Raw genomic sequence first — 16135 nt, 5'->3', positions numbered from 1 at the left:
TAAGCAGGAAGACCACAGGCTGCCAAAGGGCTTTTGTGGTATCGAGTGAGCAACAATAATTCAGGAGGTAAAAAATGACCTTGTCAGGTAGCAAAGTTTTCTTACAATTCCTGATTCCCTGTATTTCACATATGTACCTGTGATCTTGACATTGTCCTTCAGAACTCTTGTACAATAACATGAATATCACAGATTATGTATTGATATATAAAGGGACACATACATTATGGATATATAAAAGGATACATGTTCATATCCTTTATGCAAAACTTCAGACACAGCTTCTGAGAACAGAACAACACAAAATTTCACCCAGTCAGTGGCATGTATTGAAAGCTTGAAGGGCTGACTGGGCTTCTTGGAGGTAGACCAATCCTGAATTGCAATTATGAATTAAAACAATGGAATCGTTCTCAGGCTTGGACATTTACAGTCAGAAAATAGGAGCAGAAGAGGAGGCTAAATAGATAAAACATCCATCCAGCTAACTCTAAATTTCCCTAGTACCACTGATACTAAATGAAGGACTGTCAGTGGGAAGAGGTGGAGGGGAGGCAAAAATCACTACTCATTAATTTAATACACACTCTTTACTGTATGAACGTTTGGAGTTGTGGTCGTAATTTGGATTTTTTTTTTTTCTTTCTGTCTTTTCAAAGATCTTACTGAGTAGTTGTCATCCTTCAATTGTAAAGGCATGCAATTGTTTGGAATTATGACATTATTTTTATAAGAGGCATTATTTTTGTCTTGGTTTTGTCATATGGAGGGTACTGGTGAATGAAAAGCTGACATAAGCCATCAGTGTGTGCTTGCAGCCCAGAAAGCCAACCTTATCCTGGGCTGCATCAAAACAAGCATTAGCAGCAGGTCAATGGAGGCAATTCTACCCCTCTACTCCATTCTCATGAGACCCCACCTGGAGTACTGCATCCAGCTCTGGAGTCCTCGGCACAGGGAAGACATGGACTTGTTAGAGCGAGTCCAGGGGAGAGCCACAAAGACAATGAAAGGGCTGGAGCACCTCCCATATGAGGACAGGCTGAGACAGTTGGGGTTTTTTATCCTGGAGAAGAGAAGGTGCCAGGGAGACCTTATTGCAGCCTTCCAGTACTTAAAGGGGGCTTATAAGAAAAACGGGGACAGACTTTTTAGTAGGGTTTGTTGCAATAGGACACGGGGTAATGGATTTAAACTAAAATAGGGTAGATTCAGCCTAAATATAAGGAAAAAAAAAATTTAAACTAAAATAGGGTAGATTCAGCCTAGATATAAGGAAAAAAAAATATTATGAGGGTAGTGAAACACTGGAACAGGTTGCCCAGAGAGGTGGTGGATGCCCCATCCCTGGAAACATTCAAGGTAACATTGGATGAGGCTCTGAGTTTAAACTAAAATAGGGTAGATTCAGCCTAGATATAAGGAAAAAAAAATATTATGAGGGTGGTGAAACACTGGAACAGGTTGCCCAGAGAGGTGGTGGATGCCCCATCCCTGGAAACATTCAAGGTCACATTGGATGAGGCTCTGAGCGACCTGATCTAGTTGAAGATGTCCCTGCTCATTACAGGGGGGTTGGACCAGATGACCTTTAAAGGTCCCTTCCAACCAAACTGTTTTTTGATTCCGACTCTCTAATTAGCACTTGCAAAATGCACCAGGAGCAGGGTAGGAAACAGTCCTCTGTTTTGTGTTATGACTAAGCAGCAGAAACACAAACTGCCCAGCTTTCTGCCAGTGGACTGGAGCTCTGTTTCACACTTGTGGTCTCCAGTTGTTTAAGCTGAGGATCAGACATACCCCAGGCACACACTAACTGGACATATATACAAGATTTACTTCAAAGGAAACCTGAGCAAAGAGATGGATAGCAAATAGCCTTGTCCTTCTCTCAGAGTCATGATGTGGCAGAGACATATTCAGCAACTATTTTTGAAGCAAATTTGATTTGTCCTAGGTTGTATTTGAAGGTTTTAATTATCTGTCTTCCTGCATCAGTTTCCATATACACCTTAAATGCCAGATGGAGTTTACTGAACACAGATGAGTACATCTTACAAAATAGTTTCTTTCCATCTGATTTCACTATCTAAATGTAAATAGGCAGGTAGGCTTAGAAAATAGGTGGCAGGAGGAAGGAAACAAAATTCAGCACTGCACTTGGCCATAGGAAATTTCCATATAACATTGGCCAGAAACACTGTCACCTTGTGCACCTTGGTTTGTCCTAGCCACCCGTGGATACAAGTCGCTGATGTACATTTCATTGTCAAGGAAGTGCGCTTCCGTTATAAAGCTGTGTGCTATGCAGTTTGATAGGGAGCTACTTTTCCCTCCCTATACATCTTTTTCATCTAAGTTAACTAAAAGGTTATTTTATTAAAGACTCAAAGGTATCTTCAGCTCTTAATGCGAACACACAAAATGCCATTACTAAATTATAGATTAGTTTGCATGCCCAGATTAATTTTGGAACAAGAGAATTGAACTTCAAAGCCTGGCAGAGGTATGTGTCTGAGAAGAAGAACACGAGCCATCCACATGGCAAACCTGGGTTGAGGGTGGAAGGAGACAGAGCTTTCTCACCCGTGGAGAAACAGAAAGGGCATGTGTAAGAAATATGAGATAAATATGCTATGCTTGCTGCTGGGGATTAGTCTCCCGTTTTGGCGTCACATTTAAGGAAAATGTAGTGAAGTTGAAAATAATCTGAAGGAGACCAGCAAAAATAGTAAGTTTGGGAAAATTGATTAGAAAATAATAGAATGAAGGGATGCATGTGAAGAGGATAGCAATCTCCATGTATGTAAGCAGCTGCTTTAAAGGAGAGATCGATCACCTGCTTATGGGCAGTGGTGGTAGGACAAAGAGTAATTGCCTTAGCTTGCAAGCATGTGTCCTGGGGGAGGGAGGTTAAATGTGAGACTAGATACATACTATATCTAAAACTGTTTACCTCGGGGACAGTAACACCCATTACTTTCATAGGATTTTTTAAGAAGAGGGCAGGCAAGCATATCTGACAAGGCAATAAACCTCTGGCTGAACTACAAACAATCTTCTCTTGAGGAAATCTTGCATTATATTAACATTTAGTTATAAACGCTGCACCTCTATCGGGCATGAAAATTGCTTTCTCCTACTAATTTGTCTTTATATTAACCATGAGAGATCTCTGCAGATAGCTTTCTAAAATGGTATGTATCACATATTTCTAACAACATGGCAAAGCTTATCAGAGGTCAAAGAAAGCCCTGAAAGGTCAAGTAAAGAATAGTCTTTATGATGGATAAGTTACGAAGGAGTGATTGATAAATATGTATCTATAAATGTATGTGTATATAATGTATATATAATGTGTAAGAAAACACCTAAAATTTCTTTACTCATTTGTCACATGCGATTTTATTTCAATCATGAAGAAGATGGCATGCAAAATACCACAATCATTGATTGCTCCTGTCAGTGATCAGGAATGAAGGAAGCCCTAGAAAACCCACATTATGATTTTGCTGATACATTCTACTCTAATCTGGTTTGCACAGTGAAGAGGAGATGACTACCAGGCATCACTGCAAATTACACTTGACTAAGAAACTGAATATTAATGCCACTTTTTCTACAGTTAATAAAATCCACTTGCAACAGGATTAAAGTGAACGACCAGACATCTCAGTATAATGTCTTCATGCACAAAGCTAAATGTATGCCTTCAAGGTTTCTGTAACAAAACAGAAGTGTTATTCAAGTGAGAACAAGAGATTCAGCAAAGCTGTATTTAGAAGACACTGCGGCTTTTTTAAGGCTCTAAGCCAACAGCATAGCTTCCAGGTAGCTTTTCAGGCAGGATGAAATCCAGAAAACAAACAAGCAGCAGCCTACAGTATGGGCAGTGCCCTGTCTGATAAAAGCTTCTCTGTCTCAGGATGAAACAGTCAGAGGCAAGTCTCCTCCCATTATATCTCCAAAAGACGGGTACCACTTTGGGTATATGGTATAAGAAGGAGAAAGTATAGAAAGTTATTTACATTGATAAGAAAGATTTTTTGTTTGTTTGTTTTACTCAAACTTTCACTCATTTAGGGGTACGGCAGCAGGTATAACTGATACACCCTTGCAGAACAGTGGTATTAGTGTGCTCCAATCAGACATATGTCACATCATACTAGAAAACACAAAAAGGTAAAAACAAAAAAAAATTACTGCTGAATAGGATTTTTTTTTTTTTTTACTGGGTGGTAGATAAATCAGCAGTGTAACAACACCTACTCAAAGCACACATGAAGTCTTACGTTATTGTGTGCCAAACCAACTCAGACCTTAACTGTGTTCAGTCTTTACACACCCAGCAGAAAGAAACCGAGCCACGAATTTTGCAACCTTTAAGAAAAATAATCTCCCAACAGAAACCTTTTTTTTTTTTGCCTTCTGTCTTCTCTGAGACATTAATTAAAAAATAGCTGTGGTGAGTTTATGGTTTATTGAACATCTTTGGGCATGCAAGACTGGAGGGCCTCTGCGTAGCTGTGGTGAGTTTATGGTTTATTGAACGTCTTTGGGCATGCAAGACTGAAGGGCCTCTGCAACACAGAGTATAAGCCTCAGGGAGTCCCTCAGATTTCAGTCTAACTTTATCACAATGAACAAGAATTTAAAAATTATAAACAAACACAGAAACTCACCCTTGTGGTGTAAGCAGCTTCTGGGTCATCCTCCAGTACACGAGAGAGACCAAAATCAGAGACTTTGCATACCAAGTTACTATTGATGAGGATATTCCGAGCAGCTAGATCTCGATGGACATAACCCATATCTGACAAATATTTCATGCCAGATGCAATCCCTCGAAGCATGCCTACTAGCTGTATCACTGTGAACTGGGCATCATGTTTCTGGAAAACATTTGAAATGTCATTTCAGAGATTGTTCATGTTCCTCCTTGCACAGAATTTTTGATTAAGATCCTGGAAGCTCCTCAGTTGAAGAGCTCACGAGTCAGGGGTTGTGACTTAAATGCCACACATGCAACTACTTTGATCTGTGGAGGATAATCTCCTGACCAGCTGAGGGAAGGGGACAGATTTTCAGTTTGGGTAAAAATAATTTTTCCCATTCTTGCTGTCATAAGAATTTTAATTTCCTAGATGGGACCTGTGTGAAAGCAGCACGTAAATCTAGTTGTGTGTGCTCCTGAGACTGGAGTGTCAGGACATTAGAGAAACAGATGTCCAACTTCCCTGAAAGGCTAGTGAAAATCCCAGCCTTACCCAATGGACTAATGAAAGTTTTCTATTACACAAGCATTCTTTTTTTTTTTTTTTAATAAATTCAAATTCCATTAAATTTAAACTCATTCCTCAAAATTTTCCTCAACTGTGGGAACACAAAAATCACTTAAACAGACTGTAACTTAGCCTAGAAACCAATAGTTGCATGTATTTCTAATTGTCTCCTTTTAGACACATTTTAAATCTCACAGCTCTTAGTAATGCTGTTTGTTAACATGTAGCTTTGATATCGATATACAACTACATAGACAACAGGACAACATACATCTTAGTGCAGCTCTCAAATGAATTTCCCGGTGCTGTAAATGTATCACCATGGGCAGCTCTTCCTGCTGCTTCTTCCAGAATTTTACTAAATGCATGGGAGCTGGCTCTGCCATGTGTAGCGACCTCACGCAGACTGATTGCATTCATTTCGTTTTTGATCAATATACTTAGGTGCAATATTAGCATTGTAAACATTAGACAAGTATATGGCACAGTGAATGCTTAAAGAGTCTCTCGGAATTCCCTTTCATTAAGAAATACATTATTATAAAAGACTCAGCAGTTCCCTGTTATGAAACCTTGTTTAACTAGAGCCAGCACAAGAGGATCTATATAGACCTTGGAAAAGATTTAGGTAGAAATCAGAAGGTTTCTAACCATGAAATGAATGAGATGCTCAGACAGCCTTTCAATGGCAGTGGGGAAAGCAAACTAGTTTTAAAAGTCGTTTATAAAAAGAGCTATATGGCCTGAGTTGCCTATGATATTAATGAGTCACAAGGTTCTTATCTATGTTTACACACAACAGTAGAAAAAAAAAAAAAAAAAAAAAAGCCCCCACTCAAACGAACAAACAAGCTTAACAGCTGTTTTGTACAGTCAGAAATTATTCTCCTTTCCTCAGAGCTTTCTTCAAGGATTTTAAGCCTAAATAAAATATCTATAGGTCAGTACAGATATATTTCATTCAGATATACTGACACATTATTTATATGTATTTTACATGCTCCAGTAGAGATCATAACATATATAGTACATATTGAAACTAAAGTTGACAATATATCCCCTTTTGGGGTTAAACGTCTAGTTCAGTGTTATGAATTTGGGGGATAAAGTCATTCAACCATGGCAGAACCAAAGCAGTCTCCCAGCCACAGCTGAGTTTGCCCTAACAAATTAAAATTAAACTAGTGTTTCCCCTCAGATGGGATTTCATTTCTGCTACACTTCTTGTTTTGCTACAAGTAAATCTTGGTGACACAGGGAGAGCTTAAATTTTTTTAGGCTTGGTACCAACTTTGACAGAAAACAAAGATAAATCAACAACAGTATTAGTATGTCTAAGGTTGGGGAAAGAAAACAGGCCAATAAAGTTTGCTGGCAAAGCATTTCAAACACCCTCAGGGATTGGGTTGTTCCTTAAACTTTTCACATTTAGGGAAACAGCTCTTGGCTCAGTACTATTGGTTTACTGATAAAATTTCCTCAAATCTGTTCACTTTGGAAGTTGCTTGGTAAGACATACAGGCTGCCAACCAATAAGCATAACCACATTACAGGAATAATTTGGCCCTCAGAAAAAATGATTTTTATTTTTGTGCGTTTGAATGTTGGTTTGTATTTGTTGTTGTTTTGGTTTTTTTTTATAGATGTGACATACTAATAAAACTAAAATTCTCTTCATTTGGGAAAAATGCTTATTTCAAGCAGTCAAAATGGACTGGTAGATCCCTACCTGGCTTTCTGAGCACATCACAACACACACAAAACCAAATGGAAATAATGAAATAATGAAATATCAAGCAACAAGAGCTGATGATGAACCAGAGTAGAGTGGAAGAAAATTCATAACAAAGTCAGAACAAGAGATAGTTCTGCACCATCTAGTTTACTATTGCACTTACCCGCAGGAAGCTGTCCAAGGAACCATTTTCCATATATTCAGTAACAATCATAACTGGTTTACCTGTAAACAGATTACAGCGGTCAGGCATTTAAAATGAATACATAATGATCAGTAAAAACAGGCATTTTGGAAACGTGCCCAAATCTTCCAAATCCCAAGGATAATTTTACATTTAGAAAGACAGAAAAAGATGCATGGGCAAAACCAGTCCTGTCCACAACATAATTGTGATTCCACTGACATCAACAGAAATACAGTTATTTCAGCATAAACTAATATGACTTTTAGCAGCTCAAGTCTCAAGAAACAAAGTGAAGCATCCTGCATTTTCAGTATATGGTTGATGTTCATGTAACAGCTGAAGTTATGCAATGAAGTAGGTGTATTCTGCCATGCATTTGCCCTCCAGTTGTCTCTGGAAGGGAACTTGGCACTTACTGTGGAGGGAGTTGCAGTTTCTCTCCAGAGGCGCCCTGGTCTGCCTCCCCCTGTGGTGGGACCACTGACAACATGAACCTCCTCTCCTGCCAAGCACAACCTAGCTGGGGGCCGAACACGCTGCGTCCATGGGGCAGTGGCATGCTCTAAAGAAACAGCCCTACATCCTTGAAATGCCTCTAATATCTTTCAAAACTTGTTCATGCACATTCAGATCAGTTTGTGAAACCATTCTTTCTATCCTAAGGTATTTTGCAACATAACTAAGATTTTATATGCAGCTCTGACATGTTGGAGAGAAATGAAGGCAAAAAATTAATGCGATTATGGTGAAGTTTCCAGACAAAGGTCACTGCCCTGCTAATATTTTACCCTCATATGGATTTTATTATTTCATAATATTTTCTAAAGCTTTGGGTTTTTTTTTTCTCTTTGTGGTAGAGAGAAAGGTGGGTAAGAGTATTAAGTTATTTAAGGAGATGAATTATTATTTCACATATAATACAAGAAGGCATCTGACCATAAAAGTATGACAAAGGCCTGCATACTGTATAGCAGGCATGGTGGTATTTTAGCTTTTAAAATTTAACAGCATGAGGACTGACAGAGGTATCCAGTATAATTAAAAGCAAGAAAGCCACTAAAAAAGGGAAGTAAGTGTTAACAATTCCTTTTTTTGGTTTGTTTTCCAGAAAATACAGCTTCTACCAAATAGAAATTCTTAGAAGAGAAATAATAATTTCAAAGGATGAGTTTAACATAATAAGAAGAAAATCCTTTGTCCTCTTCACACGGACTAATGGGTTAAAGCATCTTCTTTCTGCTGTGCAAATGATGTGTTGTACTGTGGGAGTCACACTAATGGGTAATTGACTCTGTCATCCATTAACTAGTAGGAACAAACTCTTTATCCAAAACATTAATCTTGAATTATATAGGATATGGTACAGATAAAAGAGCTAATGATGTAAAACCTCCAAAAAATTTCTGTTGCTTTTTTACTCATGTTAGCGAGAATTATGCAGTGGAAGAAAAAGTGCCTATCCTACACTGTGTGTGTAACATTAATCCAAAGGCATTTCTGGTAATACACAGAAAATGTTGCTCGATCTTTCAAGTAAAGGGCAGTGCACCAACAGGGCAGTTCAAAAATTTCTGTGATAAATCCACATACTTTGAAACCAGGAGACAGCTGCCCGGTTTCTGCACAAACTCAATTTTATGACACATCAGAAGACTGAAATCAGAGTAAGAAGATACATCTTTCAAATTATTAGGAGAGCATCTTCCTGCCTTCCTCACCCATACTCAGGAAGCCCCAAGCACAGGGTTTCACTCTTGTTCAGCTGGAAACATGTCCATAATAAGAAGCATATGCTCTGAACCAACACAGTGCACTTTTAGAAGAACATTCTGCATTCATTTATCAAAGCACAGACGTTTATACATGATAACAACTGGTGTCAACAGTGTTGCTGAAATTTATTATACTAACAGGCTACAAATTGCTGTAAATTATTAGTAAACTAAGCAGAACGTGTGCTGGTTATTAAGACTACTGCCTACAGTGTGCCCAGGAGGCCGGTGTAGCAGGAAAACGCAGAACAGAAATCAATGTGAAGCAGGGGAACAACTCTGCATTTGAGCAAGGGACTGAAGTCTTATCTGGTGAGTGCACCTCCTTCATACTGCCTTTGTCCCACTGGCAAACCACAGCCACCCCAGGCCGAGAACTTCTTGTACCAAACTGTCCTGTTATAAGGATCACAAGAATTGCAGGTATGAGAAGTTACTTCAAAAGATCTGCTTAGTATGAAAGGATAGATCATTGCTAAGGGCCACCTGTCAAAGAGAATTTAGTTAATGAAGAAAATGTCATCTTGCCTGTTTATCATGCATTACCTGTACTGAGAGTGATCCAGCAAATACTTGACAGGCTCTCTACTGACTGTACCTAAACCAACACTTTGAGTGTGATTTAATATCTATCATTAAAAAAATGGACACTTGCTAATTTGTTATTACAGTATATTGGTTTGGTTTAAAACAACCAAACCCCTTTTGTCCTTCTATCACCCTACAGAATGTTAAAGAAAATAAATTACTATCTTTATTCTTTTTTATGTCATATGATTTTACCCAGTAAAATGCACACAAATAGTTTCAGAGCAGTTTTCTCAACTCCTGCATTAAAGCTGTCTGGAGAGGGTGCTGTGTCCCCGAGGCTTTTATTGACTTCAGCTGGGAATATGTAGGGCTTGCTCTCTCATACCTAAATGTGATAGGCAGCTGGCACTCCCTGCCCCCCCTGAAGCAGACAGCAGTCTGCTGTGAATACAGCTGAGTAGCAAATTACTAACAGTCACTTATACAGAAGGCATTAGTAACACACATTCGAAAGAAATGCACAAATTCCTGCATGCACAGCAATTAAATTATTTTCTCAAGTGCCACAGAAATACAAAATGTAACAAAATAGATTTTAGCTCAGCTGTGTACAGACTGATGCTGGCATTTCAAGAAATGTTGGGACTGCAAATCTTATTCTGGCTGTACAAAGCGTGTGTCACTAAAAAAGCAGGAGATAACTTGGATTTATACAGGCAGATCTGGCAGCCCTTTCCTAATGGGACTGTGAGACCTAAGCTGAATAATATCTTCTTTGTTATCTAATCATCAAAACTGACTTTCACAAATCACACCTAGAGAAGGCATTATTATTTTCATTATTATTTTAATTATGTCTCTTCTTAACGTGTAGGGTTTTACATATCTTTCACTATTTATTTTCAGACACATTCTTGTGGTTTTTTTAATTTCTTTATAATTTGTTGCTGTAAGCTATGAATTCTTTCATGCCTGCCTATGTTTGTCAAACCTTGAATCACACAGTTTTAAAACCAAGATTCCTTAAAACCAATAAAAACATCTTTTTAACAACAGAGCATTTGGTATACTTCTACCCAGTTAAAGTGGAAACATCCTCAGCACTTGCCAAGCAGTTCACTGAAATGGCAAGGAGCTGCTTTGCCAGCAGAGTCCTCTAGGATGAACTAGAAAACATCCTACTGATTTTTTCCACTTCCCTGAAAAATCTCAGCGCATTCCTGATTTTTTTTTTTTTTAATAATACCTCATACAAAATCTTATTGCTCTCCTATCTAACAACTACTTCAAGACTTTGATAATTAGATTTATCACCTCATCCTGCAATGGCAAGTGTAGCTGAAGTCTCTGAATATATGTCTCACAGAACAAGCTGGTTTTGGTACTTCATGCAACCTCTCTTTTGTACTACCAACTATTTATGCCTTTCCACCTCAAGGTAGAGGACAATCAGTACCACAAGCAATGAGAGCCAGAACTTGCCTAAATGAGGCAGCATCACCAAATCCTACCAGCTGCTCATAAGAAGAGCATGTAGGATCAGGGCAGCTTTGAGGAGGCTACTGTGCCTGCCACAGGAAAGCTGGGTAGGAACTTTTAAGACCAACACCACTGTTCAGGAACGCCTGTTACAACTTGCTGTTATCTTAACGAGCTGGGGAGGGTTCTTCAAATATGTTACTTTTCCAGGAACGTACTGTGTGTGGATGGAGGTTTCAATTATTTTTTTGTCTCAAAAAGAGAAAGTGATTTGTTATCATAACCACAGACCAAAATATGCTTTAACAAAAAATCCCCAAACCCATAACAAAACACCCAAGGCGGATTAAGAAAATGTCTGTTAGTAAAAAAATAAATATTATCAAAGGATTAAACCAATTTTATGACTGACAGATTAAAGCCCCAAGGTTTTTTTTGAGATTGGTATCAACAGGTATAAATTCTGAAGGATCAGATCTTTAAAATACCTCACACTGGTACATACTGAATATCACACGAAGTATTTTCCATTTGAGAAAACCATGTAGGAAAAAATTTGGACTTATTTATTAATTTACTAGTATGGGTTGCTGCAGCCAGGTAGGCTGTTCATTAATTTGTGCTAATGATAAAATCTAATGATTTAGTTGAAAGCAGAACATATTGGTTCAGGGCAATTAGGAAACCTTAGGACATCAGACTCCATGACTCCTAGCAGATTATCATCAAGTGCCTTTTGGCCACTTTGTAGCAATTTGTAGCTCTGGAGTTTATTAAATCTGCCAGTTCATTACTGAGCTGTATTCAGTAATGCATTCCTCAGAAATGCTCCTTTTTCTTAATTTTCTCTATATTTTTTTCAAGGTAACTATTTTTATTCCCCAATTTTTCCCAGCTCAGCAACCCAGGGTACTGTTTCTAAGTTCCCAGCAGCCTGAGAGCAGCAGGACCCCGTAGCTGCACTGCGGGCAATTGCCTCCAACACCATTCTTCATTGGATCCATCAGCTCATGCTTTCACACAGGTAAATATTTTTTCTGATTTTGAGAAAATACAACATGCATTGCAAAAGCCAAGCTATGTGTTTCTGCTGTTATCTCTTTTGAAGGAAATTTGGTGCATACTAATGGGGTTATAAAAGAAACATTTTTGGAAGGGTTTGCAGAGCATAAATGTGGATGATTCAGTTTTTAATTTGTTTCCTTGAAAGATCAGAGAATCACAGAATAACTTAGGCTGGGAGCTCCAGTAACACTTCCCATGCAAAACAGATGTCCCTGTCATATCTTACTTTTAGTGACGACTCCCTCTAATCGAATGATATTAGGGTGGTCAAACTGTCCCATGATGCTTGCTTCTCCCAGGAAGTCCCTTCTCTGTTTTTCTGTGTAGCCAACTTTCAGGGTTTTGATAGCCACTGAAATTTCCTTTTTAGAAGGCAGCTTTAGGCGGCCACTGCACACTTCTCCAAATTCCCCTAAAAAAGAGGAAAAACGACAAAAGATGAAATGTAGTTACTTATTTCACGGGGATTTAAGAAACAAGACTTAGCATTCAGCAAAAGTGCCTGAAGTGCGAAGTTGACCAGTGGGCCACAGACCAGAGGTCCAAAGGAGGCCTTTGGACAACTACTTAACATTTCCATGCTTGGGTTCTCCAGCTGTCAAGCTGGACAATGTGACTTATTTTCACTGCATATCCAGATGACTGCAGAGCAGAGGAATGCATAAATGTCACCAGAAAAATTCCCTTTTTGTTTCAGTTGTTGCACTTTGAGACAATAGTAGGAGGGCTAACCATGTCACTATGGGACCTGATAGTTCACCATGAATATTGTGCCCACTATTTATTGTGTGAGATCACCAAACAGAAAGTGGCAGATACAATTTTTTATGTGATGTTTACTTCTCTACAATGTGGTTTATCCTTTGTTATGTAACATCCAAAAAGAGTGCACATGGAAAATTGTCTTAGTATTCAAATAAACAAGTATTAAATATGTTGACAAATTGCTGGAAGAAAATGTCTCACTTGAAAATTTCTGTATTTAATTAATGATTACATAAAGCATATAAGGAAGTTCCAGCATCCTAAAACACTTGAGCAGCAACTGACTTTTGATTCCCAATTACAATACAATAAAAACAGAGAATGGATAAAATATACAACAAAATGAAGCCAAGAATTGCCCTACATGTTTGTTCATATTTAAAGACAAGGAAAACACTCTACTGAACGGAGAATAAAAGAACGGTGGGGTTTTTTTGTGGGTTTTTTTTCTTCCAAAAAACTAGACAGTGTTAATGGAGGGCTTTAACATTCATTTTCCAACAATATATGCATAGTCAGGTTCTTTTTGTCAAAATACATGAGATCTAAATATAAATAGCCCCTCATATGCCATATTTTGTCAAATAGTCCTGTATAGAAAGTTCGATTTGGAAACAAACAAACCCTATAAATGTAAATCTAGCTGGCATTTCTATGCAAACTGGGAATTTTGTTTTTATTTGTGAGTGAAACATCACAGAAAGAGTGATTATACTGCTTACATATGAGCTTTTCCCAACTTAATGTGTAGTGATTCTAAATGCAACAGCATTACTATGCCTCTAAAGAGCAAAGGCCCTTGGAGCTCGTTTGCCTATGATGAGTCTTTCTTTATCTCTGCAGCTGATTGTTTACATTAAGCAACATCTGTGAAAACTAAAAATGGCCAAAATGCACAGAAATAAAATATTTTTCATAGGCAAATTTAAATCATGTTGCTCTTCCTAGATTTAATGCTCAGAAAGGTATGATGGATTGACAGCCCTACAACATTGACTTCAGACATGATACCACATGGGATACATTTCACATGTTACATTCAGCCCATTTATCTGTGAATTGAAATTATTCCTTCATTAACTTGCCACCAATAAGGCTGGCATTAGAGTCCATGTCCCATTTGTGGCACTGCAATTCAGGAATGATAAAGGGAGTAATACCAATGACCAGAACCTTAAAAGTGAGGGCTGTGTGTTCACGTTCAAAGCTCAAGAAGCTGGAGTTAGTTATACACAAGACATGAGAAGAGAGTCATGACAACAATTTTGGCTTATTGAAATTGTAGTTAAAAATAAGATGGACACAAACTCCTTCTTCTATACACAAGAGGCAAACCAAAGAATAGTTGCGAATTACAATAAAGGCCAGTTAGATCAGGAAAAGAAAAATCTAACAGCAAGGACACTTGGACAGTACAAAATATTTTTTTAGGGAGGCTATAAACTCTTTTATCTTGGAGATTGTAAAGAATAAGCATCTGTCAAGAATGGTAACTAACAAGTTCTGGTTTGGGCAAGGGTGTGGACTTAATGACCTCTTGAGGTCACTTTTCAGCTTTATTTTCTAGGGTTTCTCTGTTAGACAGCCAATTTAACAAAAAAAAATGAACAGATGTGTCATAGGGCAATGACCTTTCTCTGTTGCTAACCCAGGCTAGATTTGAGTCAACAGTATAGAAATGGATGTCACCATGTCTTATCACCAGCAGCTGAGCTCCTTTATCCTCTAGGCATGGTACTGTGCTATTAATGTAATAACCAAAAAGATTAAAAAAAGGGTAAATCTTTATATACATATATACTACTGAAACAGAGCTTACATTACATCCATTGTTTCTAACATTATTTGTATTTCAGACTGCCAAGACAGGCAGCAGCTCAGAAAATGAATTGTAAAGCCTATTACTAATAACTAGTGGGTGTTCAGTTCTGTTCAGACATCTTAATTAAAAATATTCAACCTCTACAAGACAAAAAATCACTAGTATACTTCACCAAGAGCAAACACTGCTTCAGTTCAAGTACTAACCCCAGCTCAATACTGTCAGAGCACCACAAAGAGGAAGACCAAAGCACATCCTGAAAACAGAATGAAGGGAAAAAAGTCCTTGAAATAAATCTTGTAATGTTCAGATTTGTGCTCCCTTTTCTCTATGTTTTCATGGTCCAAAAAGCTATAACAAGCTAACCTCTTAAAACCATTGTTCAGTTACTGTCAATGGAGATTATAGCTATGATTTCAGCAAGTAGTCCAGCAGTCAATCCTTCAGTTCTGACTGGAAATGTATACCTGATATTTGTTTGACTTTTGGGAAAGAAAAGTTTTCAACTAATGTCCATCAGCACAGTCTCATTTGGCCATGACTGCACAATTTAGAACTTGGGTGATTGATTAATCAGATTTTACAAGTTCCTCAAGGCCAGCGGACACTGCAAGAGACTAAAAGTTGGACTCTTCACAGCAATAGAGCTTACTGTTGTCCGTGAATATAAAATGGGTTTACTTTCTTGGAAAATGATTGTGCTGGAAAAAGCTCACTGGGGAGCCCAAGGATGTTAACCTTTGGTTCTTTCATATACAAGACAGTATGGACACTACATAAGTTTATCTGTTGAACACCCATACTGATGTACAGTTACACTTCATCTTCTTCCTGCAAAACATTATTATACGGTCCCAGTAAGGAATGGAAAGAATCTCATCAGATATTGTTTAGGAGGAATAAGGACTTGTGTTCGAGTTGGAAAGTGGAAAACCTGGCACTGATTTTAAGAGATGAAATTAATGGCTTTTCATGTAAAGCCTTTCTGAAGTGTTTATTTTTAATTATGCTACACACATGAACACTGTATAACCTGACCTGCAGACTGATATGTCTATTTATACATGGAAAGCAAATAGTTATCATTAGGAGGGCTGTTCATGATATAAAGATCTCTCTTCAGGAAATCTTAATTTCTTTTTAAATAGGCTACTTAATGCACCAGTGAATGGCATTTGCTGTGCATTTAGACCCAGGGGACAAGTAAAAGATGACTCGGTGCAATTACCTACTCCCTTTACTTTCCTATGTTTTAAATCACGATTGTACTGCTGTGCACAGAACTCCCTCAGAGTTGGAGAGGCAGCTAAGCTGAACATTTCATAAACCTCGTGAATCTCAGCAACGTTCTACAAGCCCTCACTGAGACTCTGAAAACCTTCAAAATAAGTTAATGGACAGGTAGCCCCTAAATTTTAGAAATGCTTTGATTAATAAAATGATATGCTACAAGTATTTTTAAACTTTGAAAGAAAAGCAAATGCTTGCTTTCATCTT

At 38.0% G+C, this 16135-nt stretch overlaps 1 protein-coding gene across 1 annotated transcript in view; it reads right to left on the bottom strand.

Moving 5' to 3' along the window:
* Positions 1-4682: 4682 nt before the first annotated feature.
* The window catches only part of LOC104460318 (ephrin type-A receptor 3), a gene marked incomplete at both ends in the record, with an annotated part of 28188 nt that continues 16735 nt past the window's right edge, over positions 4683-16135 (bottom strand). Inside the window, 3 exons of the mRNA XM_010080486.1 lie at positions 4683-4892; positions 7181-7242; positions 12278-12463. Of these exons, the coding sequence (XP_010078788.1) occupies positions 4683-4892; positions 7181-7242; positions 12278-12463 (458 nt within the window). The remainder of the gene's footprint in view (positions 4893-7180; positions 7243-12277; positions 12464-16135) is intronic.

This window comes from Pterocles gutturalis, unplaced genomic scaffold, assembly GCF_000699245.1.
Source record: "Pterocles gutturalis isolate BGI_N339 unplaced genomic scaffold, ASM69924v1 scaffold18614, whole genome shotgun sequence".
NCBI classification, from domain to species: Eukaryota; Metazoa; Chordata; class Aves; order Pterocliformes; family Pteroclidae; genus Pterocles; species Pterocles gutturalis.
Note: the sequence above shows the minus strand (reverse complement) of the source record. Positions and strands in the feature narration are given on the sequence as shown.